This window comes from Phocoena phocoena, chromosome 11 (genome assembly GCF_963924675.1).
Source record: "Phocoena phocoena chromosome 11, mPhoPho1.1, whole genome shotgun sequence".
NCBI classification, from domain to species: Eukaryota; Metazoa; Chordata; class Mammalia; order Artiodactyla; family Phocoenidae; genus Phocoena; species Phocoena phocoena.
In genome coordinates, this window is record NC_089229.1 from 5738312 (window position 1) to 5764105 (window position 25794).

General features: G+C 49.7%; 1 protein-coding gene across 1 annotated transcript in view; it reads left to right on the forward strand.

The window, feature by feature from the left end:
- Nucleotides 1–25794, forward strand: part of EFCAB6 (EF-hand calcium binding domain 6) — a 230450-nt gene that overhangs the window by 192100 nt on the left and 12556 nt on the right. The window contains 1 exon segment of the mRNA XM_065887305.1: nucleotides 20058–20285. Coding sequence (XP_065743377.1) covers nucleotides 20058–20285 — 228 coding nt within the window.

The following is a 25794-nucleotide window of genomic DNA, read 5'->3' on the forward strand; positions in this document are numbered from 1 at the left end:
AATATGTATCCTTTAATTCATTAGAAAGTTATCCTATTCTATTATTTTGTTTATTTTCAAAGAAGTTTAGGAGAGCCTGCTTTTGTCTGGTTGTTTTAATGAGTTCTAAGAATCTTAGATCCCTGTAGATGACCTAGTGTCGAGAGAAGTGAGGCCACTACACGTCAGGCCCTGAACCAGCAATGGGGGAATTGGGACCCACTTGGGAGACATTTGTTGAGGACCCACTATGTGTCAGGCCCTGGGCCATGTGTCAGCCAAGCCTGAGGTAGGGGTAATCGTGGAGTTAGTAGAGTCCTGGGGGAAGTCTAAGAGGGCTTCCTGGAGGAGGGTGGGTGGCTGACCACAGGGCTCTCGTTCCTTCCCGGGACCACTTCTCTGGCAGCACGAACTGTTCCTTCTTAGGCTGTTTCTCCATTTCTAAATGTAAATGGACCTACATCATTAGCGGCAATTACAATCTGGCTTCAGCCAACTTGGATTTCTTTGGTCGCCATTCTGTGCTGAGTGAGAATGGACACACAGGTGTACCTGCCGCCATGGAAAGGGAGATGAAAACAAATATGAAAAATCCAAAAATAGTGCAACAGCTAAGTCACAACAGGCTTGTGCTGAAGTGTATTTAACTGTCCTCCTGTAGCTGGACACTGGGGTCATTTCCAACTGTACACTTTTGTATATAGTGAACACCCGAGTTCATAAATCCTTGATCTGGGATACATTCTTGGAAATGAGATGGCTAGAGCAAATGGCATGAGCGTTTTTAAGGTCTGAGACTCGTTGTAGTAATAATAACAGCAGCAAACTCAATATAATGCTTCCTGAGGGCAAGGCACCGTTCTTAGTCCTATATAGATATTAACTGGTCTAATTCTTTTGCTATCACTTCGAGGCACATGCTAGTAATATCCCATCTTATAGACGAGGACTGGGGCACACACATCAAGTCATTGCCCACAGTCACCCCGAAGGTGGGCAGTAGAGCTGGTTTGTGGCCCCAGAAGCCTGGCTCCCGACTCCAGGTCTCTGAAGGCTGTGCCATCTCCTCTGGGGTGTGTGAGTGCCATTTAGATGCCATTTCCTAACAAAATATACTATTTTGTTGCCTGTTTCAAAACTTTATGTATATGACATTGTATCAAATTCTGTCTTCGGCACTTGTGTTTTTCTTGCTTAATATCATGAATTTAAGATTGGTCCATGTTGTTACATTGGCTTTAGTTCACTCGCTCAAGCTGCCATAAAGTTAGCCAATTAAATGATCAATGAATATATTCTATTGAATGAACAAACTCCGTTCAGTCGTCGTCCTCCTGCTAATGGCATACAGGCGGTTTGCGGTTTTCTCCGTTACGAGCAGGGCACGGTCAGCCTTCTGTGACTGTGTCCTTTGCACACTCGGGGTCACCCTGCGTGGAACGGCTGCGGGAGGGGGCGGGGGCGCAAGTTGAGCTCCACAGACACCGCCACGGTGGCTGCACCTGTCAGTCAGCGCACACTCCCGCCAACCATGTGGGAGGGCTGCTGACGCACCGCATCCCGGAGCCCTTGGTGTTATCGGGAGTTTCATTTCTGCCAAGGCTTTCAGATGTTATCAGCCATCCAGGCTCCCTCGTCTGAGAACTGCCTGAAAGGATTCCACTCCTTTGTTGGTATGGGCGTTGCAAGTGTCTTCTCCTGGTCTGTGACTTCTCTTTTCTCTTTGTCTGTGGCGACTGTCACTATTTTTATGTGAATTATACTTTTTTTCTGATTTTAAAAGAAATACATATTGTGAAAAATTTGGAAAATACAGGAAAGTGTAAAAAAAAGAAGATAGTCGTTTAACCCTGTGACGATGGTGTGATGACAGGAACAACCCCCATACGGTTTAGTGAGACCTGCTGAGCTCTGGGCCCTCCCCCTGGCATTTGCTCACCTGGTTTGCTGCCCGGATGAGGGAGGGGATACAGGTGGAACACGTGGGTCCCAAAGTCAGGTACCCGCCTCCGCAGCTGGAGTGGACGCCAGGCAGTTCAGCTTCAGAGCTGTCTTCTTCCCAAGGGCCACGCTGCCTCGGAGAGCTTCTTCGTCTATTTTTAATGCATTTACCCCCAAACCATAAAGTTTGCCATCTTAACCCTTTTTAAGTTAATGCAGAGCTCAGTGGCATGAGATCCATTCACGTTGCTGTGTAATCATCACCACCCTCCACCTGCAGAACGCTCTTCGTCTTGCAAAACTGAAACCCTGTCCCCATTAAACACTAACTCCCCAACCCCCCTCCCCCAGCCCCTGGCACGCCAGTTCTACTTTCTCTAGGAATTTGACGACTCCCGGCGCCTCAGACGAGTGAAACCTGCGGTACTTGTCCTTTTGCATCTGGCTTATTTTACTGAGCGTAATGTCTTCAGGGTTTATCCTCTTGTAGCACGGTCAGAACTTCCTTCCTTTTTAAGTCTCATAATACTCCACTGTATGGATAGACCATGTTTCGTGTATCCATTGATCTATGGATACATCTATATCTATCCTATCCAGTGAACACTTGGGTTGCCTCCACGTTTTAGCTACAGTACTGTGAATAATGCCGCCATGAACGTGAGTGTACAGACGTAATGCGTGTTTTTACATAGTGGAGATAACATTTTAGATATAATCATGTATGTTGCTGTTTCTCCTTTAACATTAAATTCCACCAAGTCACTTAAAGTTCTTCCAAACATGAGTTAAAATGTCTGCATAACATTCCATCAACTCCTTATTTTTAAGCATTTTGGGTTTTTTCCAGCTTTCGCCACTGTAATTTGCTGGGCCATGAACACTTTGTATGCAAGTCTATGTACACATTTTGGACCTTCTTCCTAAAGAAAGAATCCAAGAAATAAAATAACTGGGCTCAAAGGATAGGAATACTTTTATTGATCTTGAAATTTTTTAATTTCAAGCCCCATTTTTAAAAAATTATTTTTTCTATTAGGTTGAATCATATGAAATCACCATTTTTAGAGTCCTAAATGATTGAATATTGACAGTTTCATATGGTTTAAGCTAATATTTGTAGAAGTAATCTGTGTCCATTTTACATGCTTAGGAATATACCAGTCATTTTGAAGGAGAGAATTAAAGTCAGCCCTAGGGACAAACAGTGTTAACATGTTGGTATATTTATCTCTAATCCTCTTTTTTATACAAATATCCTTTGGGGGTGAGGTCAAGGACAGAGAGTATATGCTGCTGAATGAGGGGGTGGTTGGGGATTCTCGCAACTCTTAAAAGACTCTTTAATATTTTTAAATTTATTTTTCTTTGAACTTTAAAATTTTATTTTATTATTTTTTATTAATTTTAATTAATTTATTTATGTTTTGGCTTCACTGGATCTTCGTTGCTGTGCGCGGGCTTTCTCTAGTTGTGGTGAATGGGGGCTACTCTTCGTCGCGGAGCACGGGCTCTAGGCGCGCGGGCTCAGTAGTTGTGAGCTGCTTGCAGGCTCTACTGGCGGCACGCAGGCTCAGTAGTTGTGGCGCACGGATTTAATTGCTGCGTGGCCTGTGGGATCTTCCCCAACCAGGAATCGACCCCATGTCCCCTGCACTGGCAGGCGGATTCTTAACCACTGCACCACCAGGGAAGTCCCAAGACTCTTTTTTAAACAAACGTTTATTATCTGTATCAAAGTAATATATGCCCATATAGAAATAAAATTGAATTGTTGCAAAAGATTTAAAAGCAGAGATCACTTGATCAACTGTTCACCGCAGTCCTGCTTCCCAAAGGCAGCCACTGTAACCCCCTGTTGTTTCTCCAGCTGCACCTTCCTGTCTCTCAGCACCTCCCCTCCCCTCCATTCCCTAACCACCCCCAGATAGGAGAGAGGGCTCGGCTTTCCCACCCCAGCTGCCCAGCTCCTCCTCTGGGACCCCTGCATGTCCCTCTGGAGCTGCCTTTTCACTTCCTGTGATATCGCGGGCATTTCCACGTCAGTGATTTGTCTCTAACGCAAATCACTTTGCTTTAGAGACAAAGTGGGGTGGATGTGTACCATCCCAGTCACTCTGTCCATCAGCCAGCATTTCCTGTGCGCCTGCTGTGTACCCAGCACTGAGCGGGTCCTGAGGTCAGCCAGGGGCCTGCATTCTAGCGAGGGAGACGGGCGAGAAATGAGAATATGTACCAGATGTCAGAAGCCAGTATGTGCTATGGGATAAAATAAACCCGGACAGAAGGGTAGCCCGGTGAGAAGCGGACATCTGAGCGGAGACCCAGCGGAGGGCAGGGAGGGACTCAGTGACCTCTAGGGAGGGGCTGTCGGAGCACAACCCTGCAGAGACCCAGCAGGAGGGAGCCCTGGGGGCTTGAGGTGTGGCTGCCTGGGTGGGTGGGAGGGACAGATGAGGGGGGCGGCCCTGTAGCTCACTTCGACTCTGAATAACATGGAGACCCAGGGAAGGTGTGGGGAGAGGAGCGTCATGACCGTGACCAACTAACATTTTAGAGAAGTCACGGTGGACACCGGGTGGGGAAGGCTCGGGGAGGGCGCCCAGGGGCGCCCAGAGCCAGTAGGGAGGCGGGCGCACCCTGGGGAGGGATGCTGCTGGCGTGGCTGCTTCTGGAGACATTTGGAAAGGGGAAGGTAAGAGAATGAGTCAGGAGTGGCCCAGGCTTTGGGCCTTTGAATGGGGAAGGGAGCGGGAAGACAGGTGTCCTGGGTCAGCAATCGGCTTCACTGGCTTCGCCGATGCCCCGTCGTTGGTCTTGAAGCGACTTCCAGTGTTCCGAGTTCTAATTACTGTAGAGTGTCCTTGCTGGGCACCTATAAGTACGTGCCCAAACCCTTCCAGCGGCTCCCACTGGAAGACTCCACTGGCCATGCTGAATCTCGACGGGCTGTGTCCAGAGGTCACGTAGCCTGCAGGCAGAGGACGCGGCTCGTCCTCACCCACGGTCACTCTGAGCACCTCTGTCGACCCTTGAGTTCCCGGAACCAGGGGCGAACGTCTCCAAAGCTTCCAACTTTGCCACGCGCTTCCCCTGACATTCGTCCTACCTGATTTCTTCGCAGAGTCCCCTTTGCCTCTGGAAGCGCTTTGCTGAACGTCCTTGCGAGGAGGTTCTAGGATTAATTGCAACGTGAATGATGGTGGGAGATGTGTTTCGAGACAGGAGGGGACATGGAGGCTGGCGGGGCAGTGGGGACTCAGAGGTGGCACAGACTGGCCCACTGTTTGCCCTAATCCCCTGCTTTCGCTGTCCATGTGCAGTGGGTGCTTGGGACTAGGCGGCATCAGCCCCACACGGGCCTGGGGGTGGGAAGTCCTGCTGAGAAACCAGTGCTTGAGCAGAGGTGCCTTTACCGGAAGGACAAGTTGAGGTTGGGACTTCCAGCCTGAAAGGATGTGGGGTGTGAAGGTTCAGTGTGGGGCAACCACACTGTTCAGGGTGCATTGGGGGTTTCTTTTGCCCCGTTTTTCTGAAGAGGGAGGAGGGCAGCAGGGGCCGACCACCGGGGCCCTGCGTCCCTCACTCCGGAGTTCAGGTCCCTTTCTCTGAGTGGCAGGAGACTCCTTAAGACTTCTGAGCAGGGACCTGGGTCAGCTTCCTCAAGGGGGGCTGAGATGGCTGTGTGAGAGCCGTGACCGTGTACATAGTGATGGTTTCGGAAGTTTAGTCCTGAGCTGATGTTCTTCATAGAAGGAAAAGAAGTAACAAACAATAGGAAGAGTTAATGCATCCTCCTCGAGCTCATTAAATACAGCAGCCATCCCTTCCTCTAGGGGATGCATGGGCGGCAAGTAATTAAAAGGAGATTACCAAAATGTAATTAAGGCAGTCGGGACCTCTTCTCGCAAAGGAAGTTCGCTGTGAATAATCCCCAGCCAAACCGAATCCGTTCTTGGAAAAGGGACAGCTGGAAAGGTAGCTAAGGAGTCTTGTAAGGCCTTGAGGAGATGGAAAGCACACAGAGAGTAAAGATGACGATTTTACCCCTGCTCACGATCCGGTTCTCAGTCGGGGTGCACCGCTAAATCTGCCCCCCAAAACTCGTATTGATCTGTGTCTCGTGTGTCCATCACACACAGCAGGGGAAAAGCATCTCAGCTGCTTTCAGAACAGGTGCCGCGTTACTTTCAGATCCTGGCGTGCGGCTCGGCCCTGGCATGCGGCTCGGCCCTGGCGTGCGGCTCGGCCCTGGCGTGTGGCTAGGCCCTGGCGTGTGGCTCGGCCCTGGCTTTTTGGCTTCTTGCTCTTTCCGCTGCCCCACTGAAGCGTTTCTCCAAGTGGGGGTCACAGGCTGGCGCAGATCAACCGCGCACCATCGGCTCAGCACGTGGGCCGCACATCACTCTTGGGACACCGAGCTCGGCCTGGAGCCCGGGGAGCTGTGGACGACGAGACTCCGTCAGGCTTTGCAGACAGGAGCAAAGGGCGTGCCTGGTGCCACCGGGAGCATCACACCTGAGTCAGGACAAGAAACACTAGCTCAGGTGGCACAAAAGAAGAGGAATGAGGTATTAAAACTGAAATGCTACCAGAGCCTTGGTTGAAGAGTAAAAAAGAAAAAACAAGACAAGCTCTGGACGTCAGCAGTAACACCTTTTTCGTAAGATTCTCACAAACGAGGTGAAAACATTATCTGAATGTCTGCCCTCAGCAAATACCTCTTTTTCACTTCTGGGAAAAACATTTTACATTCAAAGTGCCACGTGCAAACTGTATAGAGTATCACTACTTGTTTTTAGAAATCATTCCTGCTTAACATTTCTTTTAAGTCTTAAAGTGCAATTTCAGTGTCTTCCGTGAATATAAAATAATGCTCAGAGCAGAAATAGAATTTTTAAAAGACACGGTAGAAACCCATATAAAATCTTTCTACTTTATTATCATGGAAATAATGGAATTTTTTTGAACAAAACGCATCCTCATTCAGTGCAGAGTAATTATTTTGTCACATTCTAGCTAACAGAGAGCCAATGAGATCTGTCCTTACCTTGTGTTTATAATATATTGTCTTTAAAGTCATCCAGTGAGATGTTGAGTAACTTGAAGATGATTTTTTTCCAAGAGAGAATTTAAGATTGTAGTTTTCAATTGAACAAGAGACCGTAAAGCACATCAGAATGTTTGTGATCTTTCATGAACATCACATTTATATTAGTTGCCAACACTGTTACTTTGATTTATCTTTCTTTTTATTGTAAACATAATGGTGTCCATGTATTTTTTTTTTTTTTTTTTTTTTTTTTTTTTTTGCGGTACGCGGGCCTCTCACTGTTGTGGCCTCTCCCGTTGCGGAGCAACAGGCTCCGGACGCGCAGGCTCAGCTGCCATGGCTCACGGGCCCAGCCGCTCCGCGTCATGTGGGATCCTCCCAGACTGGGGCACGAACCCGTGTCCCCTGCATCGGCAGGCGGACTCTCAACCACTGCGCCACCAGGGAAGCCCTGTCCATGTATTTTTAATGAATATTATAAAGAATGGGGACGTTTCCTTTTCAGGAAAAGGCTCGAAGGTTATTGGAAATAAATTAAGGAAATTATTAAGAAATGTCATTCCTGTTATTTACTCTTGCCTCTGATGGCGAGAAAGGCTAAGTCCTCTTGATACAATTTCGGTGAGTTTTGAATGTTTCCCCTAAATTTCACTCACTTTCCACTTGCCAATGGGATAATTACTACCTGCTGTCCTGGAGACGGTTGAGTATATGGCAGGGTGGGAGGGATAACACAGGCCGCTTGGACACTTGCGGTGGCCTCGGTGACAGTACAGGGTGAGGGGCTGCTGGGCCCGCCGTGCCCGAGCTAAAGGAAGAGGCATATTGTCGACCACCGCCTTGTGTGAAAATGACATCATCACACCAGAGGAGCAGTTAGGGGCCAACCTGCTCAAGTTACCTGACCACAGCCAGCATGATTCTCGTAAGGTGAACACACTTCTCCCAAATCTGAGTGTGTCGAAGCACCCATGCATCCTGGGCCCCTTCTTGATCTGGAGCCTCCAGTCAGAAGGAGTAGAAGTCCCCCTGCCTTCCCCAGCTTCCAGGGGTGTGGACAGTCGAGGGACTGGGCACCTACCTCTCTAGCAGCTGCCAGATGGGCCCCTGCCAGCATTAGGACAGGGCTCGGCCACCTGGTTTCCACGCCTCTTGCAGAAAAGCGAAGGGGGCTGTGCCAGGCTTGCTTCCACCTGACCCCTGTGCAGTGCCAGCAGGGCCAGGCCCTCAGCCCGTCTCTAGGGAGCGCTGTACAGCGCCAGCAGGGCCGGGCCCTCAGCCCGTCTCTAGGGAACGCTGTACAGCTCCTCTGGCGTCGCACCTTGTATTTGTCACTCACTCGCGTTCTCCAAGCGCTTTCGCCAGCACTCCGCTCGAATCTGGGCTGACGATCTCTCTTGATTCCTACCCTCAGTGGGAATACATGAGGGTATTCATGTATAGGGTATTCATGTATAGGCTCTCTACGTGTTCAAAATAAGCGGACTGTGGCACAGCCCATCCCCGCAGACCCCCTCCAGGGCCATGGCAGTCTGACTTGCGGTCTAATTCAATTGCCAACGTTTGGATCAATTAAACCTCAGAGTTGAGCTGTACCTTTGATTCTACAAGGTCATGACCATATCAGGAAGCCAGGAGTCAATCCGAGAAGTCATTGTTCCAAACAAGCCTCGCAGAGCAAATCCAGGCTACAGACAGCGCCAGTTTCTTAATTGTTACCACACACCTACGTGTCTCGCTTGGAGGTGAGCTCTCACGTTCTGGCTTTAGCTGCCCCATTTGACTGGGAGAATCTTACCTTCCCACGTTCAGCACACGTGTGACAGTGTGTGCCAGACCCTGGCCTACCTAGTGATTTTGCCCGGCCAGTTACCGTCATCTTCTTGTCACCCACAGTCAGACACCAACATCCGAACGGTGGCTAATACACACTGGGCACGTGCTGTGAGCCAGGCGCTTTACCTAAATTAACTCAGCTAACCCCCCTAAGATCCCTTTTAAGGATCAGGAGACGGAGGAACAGAGAGGTTACAGCATCCGTTCCCAGTCACACAGCTAGAAGTGCCAGAGCTGGGATTAGAATTCAGACCAGAGCCAGGCCCCTGCTCTCAGCTTCCTCCTGTCAGTGGGAGCTGTCTCGAGTGTCCACCCCACAGGATTGGTGTTTGGATGAAGCGAGTTAATGCAGAAAGAGCTTTGCATGGTACCGAGCATAGCAAACACCAAATGTTTGCATTATTATTTTTTATTCTATCCTACTTCAGTGAGTGCGTGGTTATTGTATAATATTTAGTAATGATGTGATTATACGGTGTGTAATTTATTTGCGTGGAAGAATTCGTCTCATAGTTTCATACATGAATTCAGCCATGAGTTTCTTGAATCATTAAAGGGTTGAAGGCGTAGCTTAAACGTTTCCTCTACTTCTCAGCATTTTGTGGCAATTTCGTGCTGCCAAAGGATTTGTGCACTGGGTGTGTGCAGAGGTGTCGGATGGATCCTTTGTGAATGTCGAGCTGTATGGTGGGAGTCAGCTCGGAGAGCCGAAGGGGGAGGACCTAAGTCTGCATGGTCAGGGGCAGAGATGGCATAGTCAGCTCTCCGATGAGCTTATACCGTGTCTGGACACTGGGAGACCAGGCTTCCCGGGCATAAGGATCAGGATGTGCAGAGACCCAAGATGGGAAACGTGTAATTTGGGCATGGCTAGAGCATGGGTCAGGTGGGCTGAGAGGCCGGGGGCAGAGGATCTGCGAGGGAGGCCAAGGGGCAGGGCTGTTGGGGTGGGTCTCCCCCGTGCTTGCCTCCATGGGCATCTCAAAGCATCAGCTTCTCCAAGGCAGGGGTTTGTCTCTGCCGTTCACTGCTCTATTCCCCTTGCCTGGCATGGAGCCTGGCATGGAGGACGGCCACCAGGACTGGGTCTCAGTTAGCCTTGGTTCCGTTGACTTGAAGCTTGACCTGATTGTAGCCTTTCCAAAGGAAAAGGAACCTGGAATCTCCAGATTTGCCTTCATGCATTGCCTAGAAAGAATCCCTCCGTGGTCAGAGATCCCAGTGTGGGCAGCGGTCACGCCACCGGGAAACTTGGGTTGTGCCTGCAGTTCTGGTGTCACCCTTTTGAATCTGCAAACAGCATACTGGATTGCTGAGGCCAATTCATCGATCACTAAGACCTCCAGACCTCCCGACAGACGAGCGTCTACCCTTGGCCTCGTGCGTGCTGGGCTCTGGGAGTCGCAAAAGTTGGTTCCTTGATCCGGCGGGAGGCGTCTGTAGCAGCACGTCTGCACACAGAGCTTTCACTTTATTCTCAACTGGATTTTTTTTAATGTTTTATCTTTTTGTTTGACAGGCAGTTTTGCTGCTGTTGTTATTTTTAGCATTCATTAATTCACTGTAAATACAAATGAAGATACAGTGCAATTAATTTCTTTGCTAATCAAAATATTTGATCAAATGAAGCAATTTTTCAATTCTTAGAAGTAATTATACTGTTCTTTAAAAGGAAGTAGAGGAATTCATTACCGAGTATTTCTAATTAGGAGTTTTTGCTACCTGCTGTATTCTTATTCTGTATGAAGTTTTGGGATTGTTTTTTTTTCCTCCTGTAAGGAATCATGGGAAAAACTGTATAATTGAATCCCTAAGTATTCAGAACAAAACTTAGTAGAAGAATCATGCAGTCTGATTAGCTAATTATAACCTTCATAATTGTTAGACTGATATACTAACATGTTTCTAATCTGACAGCTGGAATGGACCTTGCTAAACCACGTTGTCCCAGCCAGGTGACTGCCACCTTGGACACCCACAGGAGGAGTATCACAAAGTCCCTTTGCAAAGTGCCCATCGTCAAGGAACACTGACAGCCAAAAAGCCACCTTCTCATCTCTGTACTCTGAGCTCAGTACCTTTTATTTCTCACTAACTAGAAATTCAGAACTGAAGTGGTCAGCTATCACCGTGTAACCAACAGCCACGGAACCTCCAGGACTGTGAGCATTCGTTCGGCTTTTGCTTGTGGGCTGGCTGATCTGGGCTGGCTCGGCTCTGGTGGCCTGACTGGGATATCTCTGCTCCTTGGAGCAGAGCTAAGTCACGTGGGCTCCTCTCAAGGCAGCACGACAGACACAGGAAGGCTTGCAGATCACACAAGCACTTTTTAATTCTTTGGTCACGTTGTACCTGCTAACGTTCCCTTGGCCAAAGCAGTCATATGGCTGAATCCAAAGCCACAGGATAGGGAAATATTCTCAGCTCTTCAGTGGGAGGAACCCCGGAGTCCCATGGCAAAGGATGTGGAGACAGGGGAGTTGAGGAAATGGGCCTTGAATGCAGCATGCCACCAGCAAACGGATACACGGCGTGTCTCTGTCTCCAGCCCTACCAGATCATCTGGCAGCTCAGCCCACCCCTCCACCCCTTCCCTACCACATTCTCTCCGCCAGGTTACCTAGAGAAGTTGCTTAGGGTACGATCTCATGGAAAATTGATTTTATAAGTCAGCCAAGAACGTGGCTGGACGTAACTTATTGACAGGACACTAGAAGGCTCTGTTATGGAATCATTCCCGTAACAGAGCTGTTGAAACAAGAGTACGATAAAATTGAATACGAGCTAACAGAATTCCAGGGTCAGTGAACCCCCTGGGGCGCCCTGCCCTCTCTGGCTTGTTCTTGCCCTGGGCTCACTCTCTCAGCTTTGGGTTGGGGTCACAAGTTTCTTACTTGGGGATCCCCCAACCCCTTTCAAATATGAGTTCCCTGCAGCAGAGATGGGGTTAATTCGTCTTTATGGGGGACAGGTCAGTGCAGTGCCTTCCTGAGAAGACAGGGTGCTCCCTGTTTGTCCCCTGTCTCCTGGGATGATTCTTGCGGGCAGCTCCCTCTGACTGCTGTGGCTGTCAAGACCTTACAGACTGAGAACCTTGGCCCAGGGAAGTGAGGTGACTGTTTGAGATCCAGCCAGAAGATGGCAGGGCTCTAGCCTAGCTGTCCTGAATCTGAGCCCCGGCTCCGCCTGCAGGGCCCGAAGCAGCTGGTCAGGAGCCCGGGTCCTGTGGAGGGCCCTCCTCGAGGTGCGTGACCACGTCTCAGACCTGGCTTCCCTCCCCAGCAGGCTGGCTTGACCTGCAGGCAACAACAGGCACCACGTGCCTCTGCCCTCTGATGACCCACCATAGGGCCGGCGTGGGCCAGGAACCAGGACTCAGCCCAGCTCTGCCCGACCTCTTGACTCAGGCAAAGATGTCTATTAAAACAACCAGCAGGAACAGCAAGAACGGCCGCCCATGTTTGCCGGGCACTGGGCGAAGCATTGGGTGAAGCACTGTGAGGGTTTTCTGTTGAGATCCCAGGCCTGACCTTTGAGACAGTTCGGGTTTTATTCTCGTGAGGAAAGTGAGGCAGAGGGGAGTGCGTCTTGCCTGAGGTCACAAGAAAGAGCAGAACTGAGTTCCATTCAGCCCTGAGCAGCCCCAAAGCCCTCAGCTGACAGCGAGCTGTCCTCGCCCTCCAGGCCCGGCCCCTCCACTTGACCAGTCTGGCCCCTGGTCGACTTCTGCTGGGTCCCAGTCGGGCGGAACTTGGGTTGCTGCTCCCTGGCTGTGCTCTCGAGGCCGGGTGGGTCTGCCCCTTCTTCACGTTTGGTGTCAGGCGCGGAATGGTGGTGGATCTGGCCTGAGCCACCAGGAGGACGGGACACAGGCTGGGGGTCCCAGCTCTGTGCCTGCAGGGCTCCCCCAGTTCATCAGCCGGCACTGTGCGCACTGGGAGACAGCCCAGTCTGGGCGGAAGGCGGCCTCAGAGACACTGGGCTGTGGGGCGCGAGGAGCCCTGAGCTGGGGCAGAAGGGGTGGGCTCAGGGTGAGTTCTGCACAGACCTTTCCCCAGGCCCCTCCCACGCGGGCTTCCTCCCTCTGACCCCCCACCGGTTGGGGCGGCCTCTTGGGTGAGTCCAAGCAATGGCAGGATTCAGAACCCCAGGATTACACTGTAAAGCTTGCTTTTTACTAAATGACATACGTGGCTACGTTTGAGCCTGAGAAAAACTCCATAAAATTGAGGTGTTATTAGTCAGCTCTTTGATGACTGTGTGCTCCATATGTTGGGACATTATTTCTTTTATGTATTTCACCAACACTGTCGTGTCGTCACAAAGGGGACCAGGAATCTTCCTTTTGGGACAGGCGGCCCGTACTTCTCTGCGACATCAAGAGGGACAATTGTTTAGTAAAACAAGGTTCCATGAATACCCTTGAATAAATGAGAGAAGATACCTTCAAAACATGTAAATCATTCTCTAACTGGGTCAGACCCATAGTGCATAAGAGTCTACTTTTTTTTTTTTCATTTGAAAAGTCACTGATGTGCGCAGTTGTCAGATGGGGGGCTGCGGGGAGGAGCGCTGAGGACGCAGGCCCAGCGTCTCCTGCTCCAAAGAATAGTGGGGACGGAAGTGGGCGCCTCTCCGTCTTGCAGCTGTGATTCCTATCCTGAGGGGACCTTTTATGTAAAGCGTAGTTAGTTTTGGAAAGTGACATTTGCATCTGAAGATAGTGGTGTCTTTTCTGATTAGGAGAAACATTTCTTCTAGTTATAGAAAAAGCACTATTTTTCCCCATTCAGATATAACGATCACGTGAGAAGTGCCGGGGACACAAAAGCGCCAGACCAGGAGCCATCTGTTCTTCCCTGGCGTCTCCAGTCACTCAGAGCTAGGCTGGCGGTGGTGGCTGAGCGGCTTTGCAAAGAGCAGGATGGGAACCAGAATGTGGGCGCCTAACAGCCTCGAGCCCAAATGCCCTTGATGGGAGAGCCAGGAGGCCCTACCCTCCAGAGGCCAGAGGCTTCTCCGGGTGGCACGGGGTGGGGAGCAGCGCGGCTGCGTCCCCTGGGGCCTGCGGACCTTCTGGTCAAGGGCTGGTCCCTTGTGCACAAAGGCGATGGCAGTGGTGCTGCTGGGGGCGGGGTAATTAGTGATCTTTGTTTTCAATTTGTGCCCTGTTTGTAGTTTTCTACAGTGAACATGCAATAATTATCTTTGCAAGCAGCAAAAGAATCTCTCTAACTGGCAGCGAAACCACCTTTGTGACAAACATAGTCCCCTCCCTCTCCGAGTCCACAGCCTGGCCTCTGGCTGTGGCTTTGGGGATGTTGAGAAAAGCGCTGGTGGTGCAGGAAGCCGGCGCTGCTCTCCTGAACTTCCCGCCAGCTTGTCGAGTAAGGATAATAGCACCCCGGGTGCCAGTTTTCAAGGATTTGCACCTGTACCTCCTTCACCTCCTGGCTCAGTGGTTTCCTCCTCTGGAGGCTGTTTCCATCAGTTGTGTCAAGAGCACACGACCCGTTATAATCTCTGCTCACCCGTGAGACTGGCCCTCATCTCTCTTCCCCCCCAGACCCTACACAGGCAAGACTACTTAAGGATTGTTACCTCTGTCTCCCAAGCATCTAACGAGGAGCCTGGCACACAGCAGACATTCCAGGGGTGTCTGTGGATGGCTCAATACAGTCATCTCGGGCGTGCGTTGAGTGTTCATCCTCTGTAAGTGCATCACGTGTGCGTGTGTCACACGCCCGGCAGAGATGCTCGCCCTCCCCCCAGGGCTCTGGGATTCAGCGTGACCCGGGTGTCACTCTGATTCCTGCACAGGTGGAGAGCGGGCAGATTCACATCCAGGGCAGTCACACCGAGCAGGGCTCCCCGACCAGCCGTTCCTCCACGTCGCTCGCAAGCAGGCTATCCCGGCCCCGGCCCCGGCCCCGCAGCCTCAGGACCGCGACCCGTGGGGCAGGCAAGACTCCCGGCTTGGGAGCCCCACCCAGTCTTCTGCCTGGCTCTGCCCTCGCTTATTCCTCATGCAGAGAACAAGCGTTAGTACTGGGGTGTGTATATATACACGTGTGTGCGTGTGTGTGTGTGCTCGTGTGATCATTTGGACCCTTTTGTGGCCCCTTTCCGCTTAGTGCACTGCAGACATTTGACCATATTGTTAAACTATTTCTTGAAACATTCTAAATAGCTGCACTGTTATCCATCTTCTAGAAATATCGTGTTTTATTTAACCATTCTCCTACTTTAGACATCTAAAGTGTTGCTAATTTTTTTTTAATTTTGTGAATTCCGTAAATAATACTGTAATGATAATTCCATGTTTATTTCCTCAAGGAAAGTCTTCAAAGGGTAGGTACCAAATCAAAGGATAAGCACTCCAGATACCTTATTCCCCCTTTTCCAGCTCTGATATTGTCAATCAAGAAATTTGCATTTCTTAGAAGAAAAAAGTGGAATCTTATTTTCTTTTCCATTTTTTTTTGCAGCATGACCAGGTCAGAGGTTTTTTGTTTGTTTGTTTGTTTTGTGGTACGCGGGCCTCTCACTGTTGTGGCCTCTCCCGTTGTGGAGCACGGGCTCCGGACGCGCAGGCTCAGCGGCCATGGCTCACGGGCCCAGCCGCTCCGCGGCATGTAAGATCTTCCCGGACCGGGACACGAACCCGTGTCCCCTGCATCGGCAGGCGGACTCTTAACCACTGCGCCACCAGGGAAGCCCCCAGGTCAGAGTTTTTTAACAGAAGACCCAGGGTGGTTGCCCAGAGCAATCATTCATTTGATTGGCTGTGTGGAGACACTGTTTATCCACTCTTTCTTTGAACAAATAGCAAGGTCTCGCTGTGTGCCAGGTTCTTCTAAGCACTCAAGAATTCAGCAGTGCACAAAAGACTAGACTTGCCTTGAAGTTTATTTCCTGTTGGGATGAGAAAGACAATTAGGGTAAATATGAGTTGGCTCAGAGAGTCATACGTGGGATGGCAATGAGCAGCGAATGCGAGAGAGAATCTGGAGTTCGGCTCGGGAATGTGATAAAAACCCTGAGAGAAGGGCGAGAACAGCAAGTGCAAAGGCCCTGAGGCAGGAAGGAGGTTGCTGTGAATGAAGCACAGCAGGAGGCTCTCACAGAGTGAGGTCAGAGGGAGTCATGGGCAAGCCATTGTGACACCCTGCCTGTTACTCTGAGCAACCTGGGAAGCCGTTTGAGAGCTGTGCTTGACCTGATTTGCACTTTAAAGTGATCGTCCTCAGGGGAAAATGACTATGGCTTTTTGATTATGGCTCTGCCCTCCCTTACCCCTCCATCCAGAGAACAAGTGCTGACACGTGTGTGTGTACTTTAAAAGACTGAGGGTGGAAACGGAGGCTGATGCAATAATCCGTGCAAGATGATGGCAGCCTGGACCAGGGGGTGAGGGTAGAGCGGTCAGCTTCCAGGTATGCACTGGGAGCAGAGCCACTGGGATTTGCGGGTGGTTTGGGTATGAGTGATAGAAAGATCTGTCAGAGAGGACTCTATTCTGAGCCACTGGGACAATTTCCATTTGCTGAGATGGGGACCTCAGAAGGACTATGTTCTGAAGCAGATGACTCAAGAAAGAAGAAAGAATTTTCCTTTATGAAACTCGGATGTTCTGTTTTGCTTGGGAGGGCCTCTCTCCCGCAAGGTTATCTTGGAGTCAGCCAGCCGTGTCCACTGATTTATTTGTATATTCTGGGCCTAGCTCTTCTGATTCTATTATTCTGATTATATCAAGTTTATGGTGTTTTTATATCTGGTGGCTCAAAAACATCATTGCTAGCCGTTTCCAAAAATTTCATGGCAAATCTCACATATTTCTTTTTCTTTACCAACTTTAATATCTATGTCTAATGAGTCCCCCAAATATCCACTGAGATATTTCTTCTTTTTTTTTTTAATTTTTAAATTTTATTTATTTTTTTATACAGCAGGTTCTCGTTAGTTATCCATTTTATGTATATTAGTGTGTATATGTCAGTCCCAAGCCATTGAGATTTTTACTAGAGTTTTATTGATTTATAATTTGAGAAAGGTTTTACCTTTGGAAGTAGAGTCTTCACATCCAGGAACATAGTATGTGTCTCTTTTCATTCCAGTCTTGCTTTAATAACCTTCGGTAGAATGCGTATGGCTTTCTTTGTATAGGTCTTACGCCTTTCCGATGTAATCTATCCCAGGGTATTCAGTAGCTTTGTCATTAATGTGAATGTGGATTATTTTTCACGATGCAATTTCTAACTAGTTATATTTACTGTTTAAAAAAAAGGTATTGTGTTTTTTTGGTATTTTTTACTTGAATCCAGCCACTTTCCTCATTGTCTTGAGATTTTCTAGTTGTAAAATCATATCCCGAATAATGATAAATCTTGTTTTTCAACATTTATGCTGTTTATTTCATCTTGTCTTATTTCAAAAGCTGGAACCTCTAAAAATGTGACTAGCAGAACTGACAGTGAGCATGCCTGTCTTGTTTCTGACTTTACTGGAAATGCTTTCACCCATGTAACATATTTGCAGATAGTGTCTGTTAATATTCTCGTGTTCAGGATGTTCATTTTATTTCCATGTAGTTTATATGTTCTGTTCCATTCTATACCATTTAGTCAGGTACGGCTGCCGAATTTTGTTAAATGCCTTTTTGCCATCTGTTGATACGTGGCCTTTGCTAATATAAGGAATTGAAGTTTTGCTAATTCTTGAAGGATTCTTATTCTTGGAATAAACCCTAATTGATCTTGGTAGGCCCTTTTAAAATATGGCACTAAATATTCCTAAAGTTTTCTTTTTTTGATGTGTTTGCATTTATATCCGTAAACTGGCTTGGCTTATATTTTTCTTTCCAAGTGTTTTCTTTAGCACATTTTTGTATTAGGGTAACATAAAATGAACTGGAATACTATATATATCTGGAATAATTTGACTAATGTAAAAATTATCTAGGCTTGACACCTTTTTACTGATAGATGGTAGATCTTTTAACAGCTTTTTAAATTTCTTTCGTGGTTACCTGTCTATTCAGGCTTTCCTATTACTTAAGTTAAATTTAGTAATCTATATTTTGCTCGAAAATGATTCAATTTCCTCCAGAGTTTAAAGCATATTAACTTAAGTTTGCCCATCCTACTTTGTTAGAATTCTTCCATATCTGTTGTTAAAATAGTAGTGTTTCCGATTCGTTTTGTGTGTTAATGCTTTCAAAGAGCAGTCACACACACCGTCTCAGGGGAGCCTTGATTCCTCCTGGAAAGATAAGGAAACTGAGGGAAGCATGGTTAAGTGGCTTGCGGGGTCACACAGCCGGTTAGAGGCAGAGTCTGGCCTCAGACCGGGGACCCGCCTTCCCCTGCGGGACACGACCACCTGTGCTTCTTCCAGTTATGTTCACCTGGGGTGCGTCCTCCTCAGGCCCCAAAGGTGTGACAAGTGTAAGGATGGACTTCGAGCCTGAGTCTCCATCCAGAAAAGGTCTCTGAGCACCAACACCCCTTGCAGTGTTTAGGGAAAGGCCCTCCTACCTGGATACAGAGGGTGCGTTTTCAACTGTTTGAACAAGTGTAAGATGCATCCGTAATACCACTTTTTTTCTAGAATGAAAAAAGAAAGGTGTTCATTCGCTTTACAGGTGGCTCCAAATGGACATATTTAAAAGCCTCTGTTAACCTTTGGGTGGTCAAGGATGTGGTGGGCCGTGGTCTGAGTGTGTGTATGTTCACGTTTTGGGGGATATTCCCAGCAGCATCCTGTGTTTAACACAATTTCATAAAGTAACACCATACTCTGTCCTGAAGGCGAGTAGCATGTAGTACCTATGTTGCTATGGAATTGCTGAGCATGAACCATGACCAGGGTTTAGTACAGGCTGGGGGGGGATTAGATTGATCATCTGCTAAAGTGCTGGTGCTTTGAAAGAGCTGTTATCCTAGCTAACAGTCATGAAGGGTTTTGATGTGGAGAAACCCAGTGTATCTGAGAATCCACTCTGGTACGGGGGCAGCATGCATGCCTCCGTCACCCCTGGGTTCTCACGGAGCCGGGTCTCCCCTCCCACCCCGGGTCTCCGTCCCGTCCTCACACTCCAGGAGCCGACCTGCTGATGCAGTGACCACAGGTGTAGCTTCGGGGCCTTTTCCTAATTGCAGCAAGTAGAAGCACATCAGGCCTGCAGCCCTGGCCCTGTTCACTGCCCTCGCAGGAGGCTGGGGACTCAGCCGCCCCCGACCCCGGCTTTGCCCTTCCAGCTGCAGTCTCCTTAGTGCCCAGGATAGACAGAGGCCCTTGTCATTTCCAGGGCTGCCGGTGGTCACTAAGGAACTTCCCTGCTCTTCCTGTGGTCTGTCCGCCACACGGATCGTCAGCCGAGGCACACTGACATGCTGAACGTGGGCTGAAGGCCCCTCCAGCTCACCTGGCCACGAGCCCTTTGCCGGCACGTCAGCCTAAACATCCAGTAAAGAGATTCTTCCTCTGCTCCTCTTTCCTCGTGGCTCACTCCTCCCCCCAGAAAGCTGTCCTGGGGTGCGGACAGGGCCTGTCCCTCCTCGGGGATTCTCAGCACCCTGGACAGCGCCCGCAGGCCCTGAAAGCACCTCCCGACACCCAGCTGTCCTTGCCCTATGAGGGGTGCTGAACGGGCTCCAGGCCAGCGGGCGGCTCTGTTGTCCCCACAGCCTCCAACTGCAGGAACCTGCGCTCATCAGGATCAAATCCCTGCGGGTCTCAAAGTTTCAGACCCAAAGGGACACTTAGCTGACAGCAGCACAGGCGGTAGCAGCCATCCAAAACCGCCTTTCACATTCTAACTGCTGGCCGTGTAAATTAATCCAACTGAGGTTCGGAAAATGAAAGCAGTCTGGATCCACATCCCTGTTGGTTCCCTTACCGCTCAGAGCAGACACTCACCGTGTGCTTGTTATACAAACCAGAGGACAGGCTGGACGAGTGAAGGGATGAGGGGAAGAGGTCGCCCTCCCCAGGCCTGGCCCGGCCCCTTGCCCTGCCCCACGGGGGCCGACATGCTCTGCTCCTCCTCCGTGGCAGGTCAGCCCAGGCTTCCCCTTCAGCCAAAACTGCCCCTGCAGTCGGGCCTCTGTCTGGGTCACACTGTCTCCTGCCTCTTCATCTTCCTCACTAAGCTGGACCTCCCGGGACCTGCCCTGGCTGAGGCACGCGGAGCCAAGGTGATTCTTTATTTATTAAATGGATCGATTTTCCATTCTGTTTTGCCCAGGCTGCTGCTGAGTGGGCTGAGAAGATGCCCAAAGGCCCGCCGCCCATATCTCCCAAGGAAATGGCACACCAAGAGGTCCTGGCCCGGCTCCACAAAGCTGTGACCTTCCACTACAACACGATCGCCCAGGAGTTTGAGAACTTCGACACCATGCAGACCAACACCGTCTCCAGGGACGAGTTCCGGTCCATTTGTACTCGCCACGTCCAAGTCCTGACGGATGAGCAAGTAAGAAGCGCATTTCGTTTCGCCTCCTAAGCGATGCGCAAAGAGTTTAAGACTGTTCTCTAGTTTTTTAAATACTTGAACGTTTTTTGGGGGCGGGGGGTGGGTTGTTGTTATTTAGTTTTAAATCTTACTGGAGACTCACGGAGCTTTCTGTTTATGTAACAGGTATGAATCGCACCATTTCAATCAGGGTGCAAATAATATCACTTTTTTTTTTTTAAATCAAATTAAACTCGGCTCCAGCTACCACTGTTCTTCTTCCTCCTTCCCCAGATCATTCCTGGGCTTAAGTGATCCTAAGAGGGGGCCAGTTTCTCCCCACATCTGAGCTGGGAGTGCGGGGCTAAGGGCGGATGTAGAGCCGGTAGGCTGCTCTGACGCTCCCACCACCTCGCGGCTCCCGGCCTCTCCCTGGTTCTGCTGCCGGCGTTTCTGGACGCTCTGGAGCTACCTCCCCAAGCATGCTGGTGACACGCCCACCCCCAGCGGGCCTCTCCACTGTCCACAGGCTGGACACAGGCCACCCTTTCTGAGGGCCTCTTGCCCATCACAGATCCCTCACAAGAGTTTCTCTGTGCTCTCTTCCCCAAGGACTGAGCTGGGCTCTTTTTAGCTCAAAGCTCTAGCAACCTGCTGCCCTGGCCTCTTTGGCCCTTCGTGGCTTTCCTAGGGCGAGAGCACCTCCCAGCAGGACGGCGTCCCAGGGCCCTGCCTTGGTCACTGGCCTCAGCCGATAATCTCACTGAACGTCCGCACTGGGGAGCGGAGCCCTGGCTGCTTGGTGCTCACTGTGCCCCCAGCACTGAAACGGAGCCTGGCACAGAGCAGGTGCTCAGCATGTCCCAGTGAGTGGACAGCGTCCACGTTCCCACCCCCATCCCAGCAGTCCAGGGTCTGAACAGCCGATAACAGAGCACCACCGATCCAGTCCCAGAAGCAGATTTCCCTTCTTCCCAGAAAATGCACTGCTACCATCCCTCTTCAGTTCTCAGGTGAATCGATGCCCCATCCATTCCCAGAGAATAATGCAGATGAGAAAGGAACTCCAAAATACTCACAAAAGCAACCCCGCCTCCCCTCTTCCTCCTGGCTCTGCTCAGGCCCAGCCCAGGGGGCTTTCTACAGCTCCCCGTGTGGAAATGTCATTCTTTCCCCTCCAAAGTTGGGTCACTCCGAACTCAAGTCTCACATTGTCAGAGTTTTAGGGTAAGGACTGGAAGTATTCACGGGGAGGGCTGATCATCACGTCCACCCTCCATCCCTACTTAGGCCTCTGAACTTACTGCCCTAAAGAATGAATTTGTTAAAGATATCAGTAATATGAACATCAGATTTCACTTTCCTAAAATATCACCTTTTTTAGGCATTATGATCATTTCTGCTAAGCAAAAACGATGCCCTATTTCCAAACAATTCTGTCCCTCAGAGCCTCCAAGCCAAGTGAGCTCTCTGTTTGCAAATATCAATGCTTCTCTCCGTCACTACAAACGGATAGAAGCCTTTAAAACTAGCATAGTTGCATTTATTATTCTATGGGGCCAACTAATAAAGGTTGGTAATAAAGATTTTTAGTAATAAAGAAAGATTTTTCATTCCATCTGAATGAGCAAAAGTTTACTCTAATTATAGGTATAAATTAATGACATGCCGGCATATCCGGCATTCATAACAGAGAATTTGATTCTAATTGCCCACTAAGAAAGCTTCACCATTCCCGTCACGGACAGCACCCCCCACCCCCCACCCCCTGCAAAAAAATCAAGCGCTCACTTTTGAATGCTGCTTTCTAAAAATACACGGACACATCTCAAAGACAGTCTGCACCATTGAGAACATCAAAGTCTGGCATGAGTACCGTGGTTTAAGTTGGGTGATGATGAACAGAAATTGTGCTATATTTGGGAAGGATGCTTCTAGATACAGGCTAGTAAACAGAAAGCAAAAGCCCCAGAGACCCACATGCTTTCTTCCTGCATGAGTTGCTTAGACAGTGACCTTCTTGGTTGGATGGCCCAGTGTCTGGCACAGGAAGACACAGAAGTAATGTGCACTCTTGACATGTCTAGACCCCTCACGCCATCATGGGGAAGAGTTCACCCGAGATACTGGGACAGTTCCGACCACGTTAAACAGTTTTCAGGTACAGATTCCATGACTTCGTTTATCTACGTTATAAAGACTTATCTCTAAAAAATCCAATCATCGTGAATCTGAGGGGCCAGCTTTCTTGACTTACAGAGCTCCGTAAGTAGGGAAGTGCCACATCTTTGGAAACCTTTTGGCACAATTAACCTTTCAGAAAAGGAGAGCGACTTTCAGAGCAGATGCAGTCAGACACTGACAGGTCTTCATGGCTCTGCATAAAGCGTGTTATAAAAGCCTGTGGAACTGGCTCCACCTGGATCTGGCTTAAGATAGAGATCCCACGGGGAGAGCCTGTCCTGGTGAGGCGATTTAGGTCAGTCCATAGCGACCGCATGAGGACTTTGAATGTGCAGCTATATTAGGGGAAGGAACCAGCAGACATTTCTGAGCATTCCAGATGTGATATTTCTAAAACAGACAGCTTCAGGAAGAGAGAAAAATGCGGGCAGACTTGGGTTTCGACCCTGCTTCTGCACTCGTCCAGCTGTGTGACCTTGGAGAATCATTCAACCTCTCTGAGCTTCAATGTCCTTCCCTCTGAAATGGGACAGTGCTCCCCAGGCAGATCCAGGTGCCCTCCGCTCTGCCCAGGCTGCAGTTCTGCCTTCCCCATCTTTGCCCGCGAAGGCCCTGCCTGCCCCTTCCCCCGCCCTCTTGTATCTGGCCGCACGACTCCTCTTCCAGACTCACTTCGAGCCAAGTGAAGCCTTTTCTGACCACACCTTCACCTGCTGGAGCTGGCCACGCCCCGCTTTGCCCTCCCCGCTCCCCCACCTCGAGCTCTCCGTCATCTGGCTGAGCCCTTGGGACACCCTTGCATGTTCTCGGGCGCAGAGCTTCCTGCCTTGGCTGCATAGTGCGTGCCCGAAGGCAGCGCGCATCCACTCCTTCACTCATTGGGGGCCCTCTGAGCTCAGAGTGGTGATGTCAGGTCCGAGGGAACCGAGGCGGGCCTGCTCCCTGCCCCTGTTGAGTCTGCATCCTGGGAGGGCAGAAAGAGGTTAAACACCTGTGGCACATTATTTCTGTAACTCCACACCGCTCTCTGCTGCAAAGGGACATGCAGCACGCTGGGAGAGCAGAGCTGGGGGCTGACCTGGACCGAGGGGTCAGGGCTGTTTCCCTGAGGACACAATGCGGGAATGTGGGCGTTGCCTCTGAGAGGAGACGGGAGAGAGCAGCGCAGGCAGAGGCAGCATCCTCGAAGCAGGCGCAGTGGGCATGCTGCTTAGGTGGCGATGCTCCCAGCCGGCCAGTGGACACCAGAGACACACCCTGCCCGTGGGGTCTGTGTTCCCTGAGGGGCTGGCAGACAGTGAACAAAACATGTGTATGTTGGATGGTGACAAATGCTCCAGAGGCAAAAAAAAAAAGCAGGGAAGAGGGTAGTGCTAGGGAGTTGGGAGGGTGTATTGTGAGTAGGGCGGTCAGGGGAGGCCCCTGAGAAGGCAACATCTGATTAAAGACCTGGGTCAGGTGGATGGCTGGGAACAGCGGAGGTTGGGTCATGAATGCGTTTCAGAGTTGGAAGCAGCAGAATTTACTAATGGATGTGGGTGGAAGAGTGAGAAGGGGAGTAGAGGATGGGGAAGCCAAAGGAGCCGTGGATGGGGTGCTGTGGGGGGCAGGGGGGAGGGGAGGGCGGGCGTGGGGCGCCTCACTGGTCCACTGTCCACAGTCACATCTTCTGTCCTGCTCTCCTTCCTGTTCACTTTCTTTTTTGCTCAAGTACATCTTTACTTGCTCTTGCAGGGGAGAGGAAGCCCGAGAGCTTCCCTATTTCACCCTCGTCCTCAAAAGATAGTTTGTCTGGGGATAGAATTCTAGGTCCAAGTTTTCTCTCCCTGACCCTTTCAAGCGGTTTCTCAGTTGCCTTCCAGCATCTCTCGGTGTTGATGCGACATCTGCTAATTATCACATGCTTTCTGCGGGGCCCAGATCCCAGTGGGAAGAAAGGCAGGGGCCAGGCCGCTCATGCCACTTCCTTTTTGCCGGAACGCTGCTCTGAGACAAGGGGTGAGGTAGGAGTGAGTGAGGAGAGAGGAGCCAGCCGGGCTGTTCGGATAAGTCCCAAATGCTCCACACGCAGCTCGCCCAGGTGGGTCTCCTCGGCGTGGCCGCCACCGCCGGGTGGTCCTACAGTTGTCTTGGCCTGGTCCCAGGGACTGGACTCCTCCTGCCTTGGCCTCTAGGCTTTTGTCCTCAGTGACCGTGGACACTAGGAGCACGGGCCAGTTCCAGTTTCTACGTCAGGTAGTGGGTGATGGCTTGGTTCTAACTGCCCATCTCACATGGGGGCCTCTTGTCCCTGTTCCTGAGAGAGTACCGCCCCCCACCTGCATCATACCAGGCCTCGAATGCCATGGGTTTCTTCTCCATTTCTGTTTAATCCAATTTCCCTGTTTTGTTTGAATAAGGACAATGCAGCTGCTTCCCACTAGCTATCGGTTTTACATTTGGTAGTATATATAAGTCCATGCCACTCTCTCACTTCGTCCCAGCTTACCTTTCCCCTTCTCTGTGTCCTCAAGTCCATTCTCTACGTCTATGTCTTTATTCCTTTCCTGCCCCTAGGCTCCTGAGAACCTTTTTTTTTTTTTTTTTTTTTTAGATTCCATATATATGCGTTAGTATATGGTATTTGTTTTTCTCTTTCTGACTTACTTCACTCTGTATGACAGACTCTAGGTCCATCCACCTCACTACAAATAACTCCATTTCATTTCTTTTCATGGCTGAATAATATTCCATTGTATATATGTGCCACATCTTCTTTATCCACTCATCTGTCGATGGACGCTTAGGTTGCTTCCATGTCCCGGCTATTGTAAATAGAGCTGCAATGAACACTGTGGTACATGACTCTTTTTGAATTATGGCTTTCTCAGGGTATATGCCCAGTAGTGGGATTGCTGGGTCGTATGGTAGTTCTATTTTTAGTTTTTTAAGGAACCTCCATGCTGTTCTCCATAGTGGCTGTATCAATTTACATTCCCACCAACAGTGCAAGAGGGTTCCCTTTTCTCCACACCCTCTCCAGCATTTATTGTTTGTAGATTTTTTGATGATGGCCATTGTAACTAGTGTGAGGTGATACCTCATTGCAGTTTTGATTTGCATTTCTCTAATGATTAGTGATGTTGAGCATCCTTTCATGTGTTTGTTGGCCATCTGTATATCTTCTTTAGAGGGACAATGCATTTTAAAAAAATAGTTTGCACCTCTCTGCTGAAACTCCCCATCTGTTCATGCATGTTGGGTACCTTTTCTACTAGATCCATGAATGTATTAGCCACAGTTGTTTTAATGTTCCTGTCTGACAATCCCCACAGTGGGGTCATCTCTGACTCTCGTCTGTTGATGG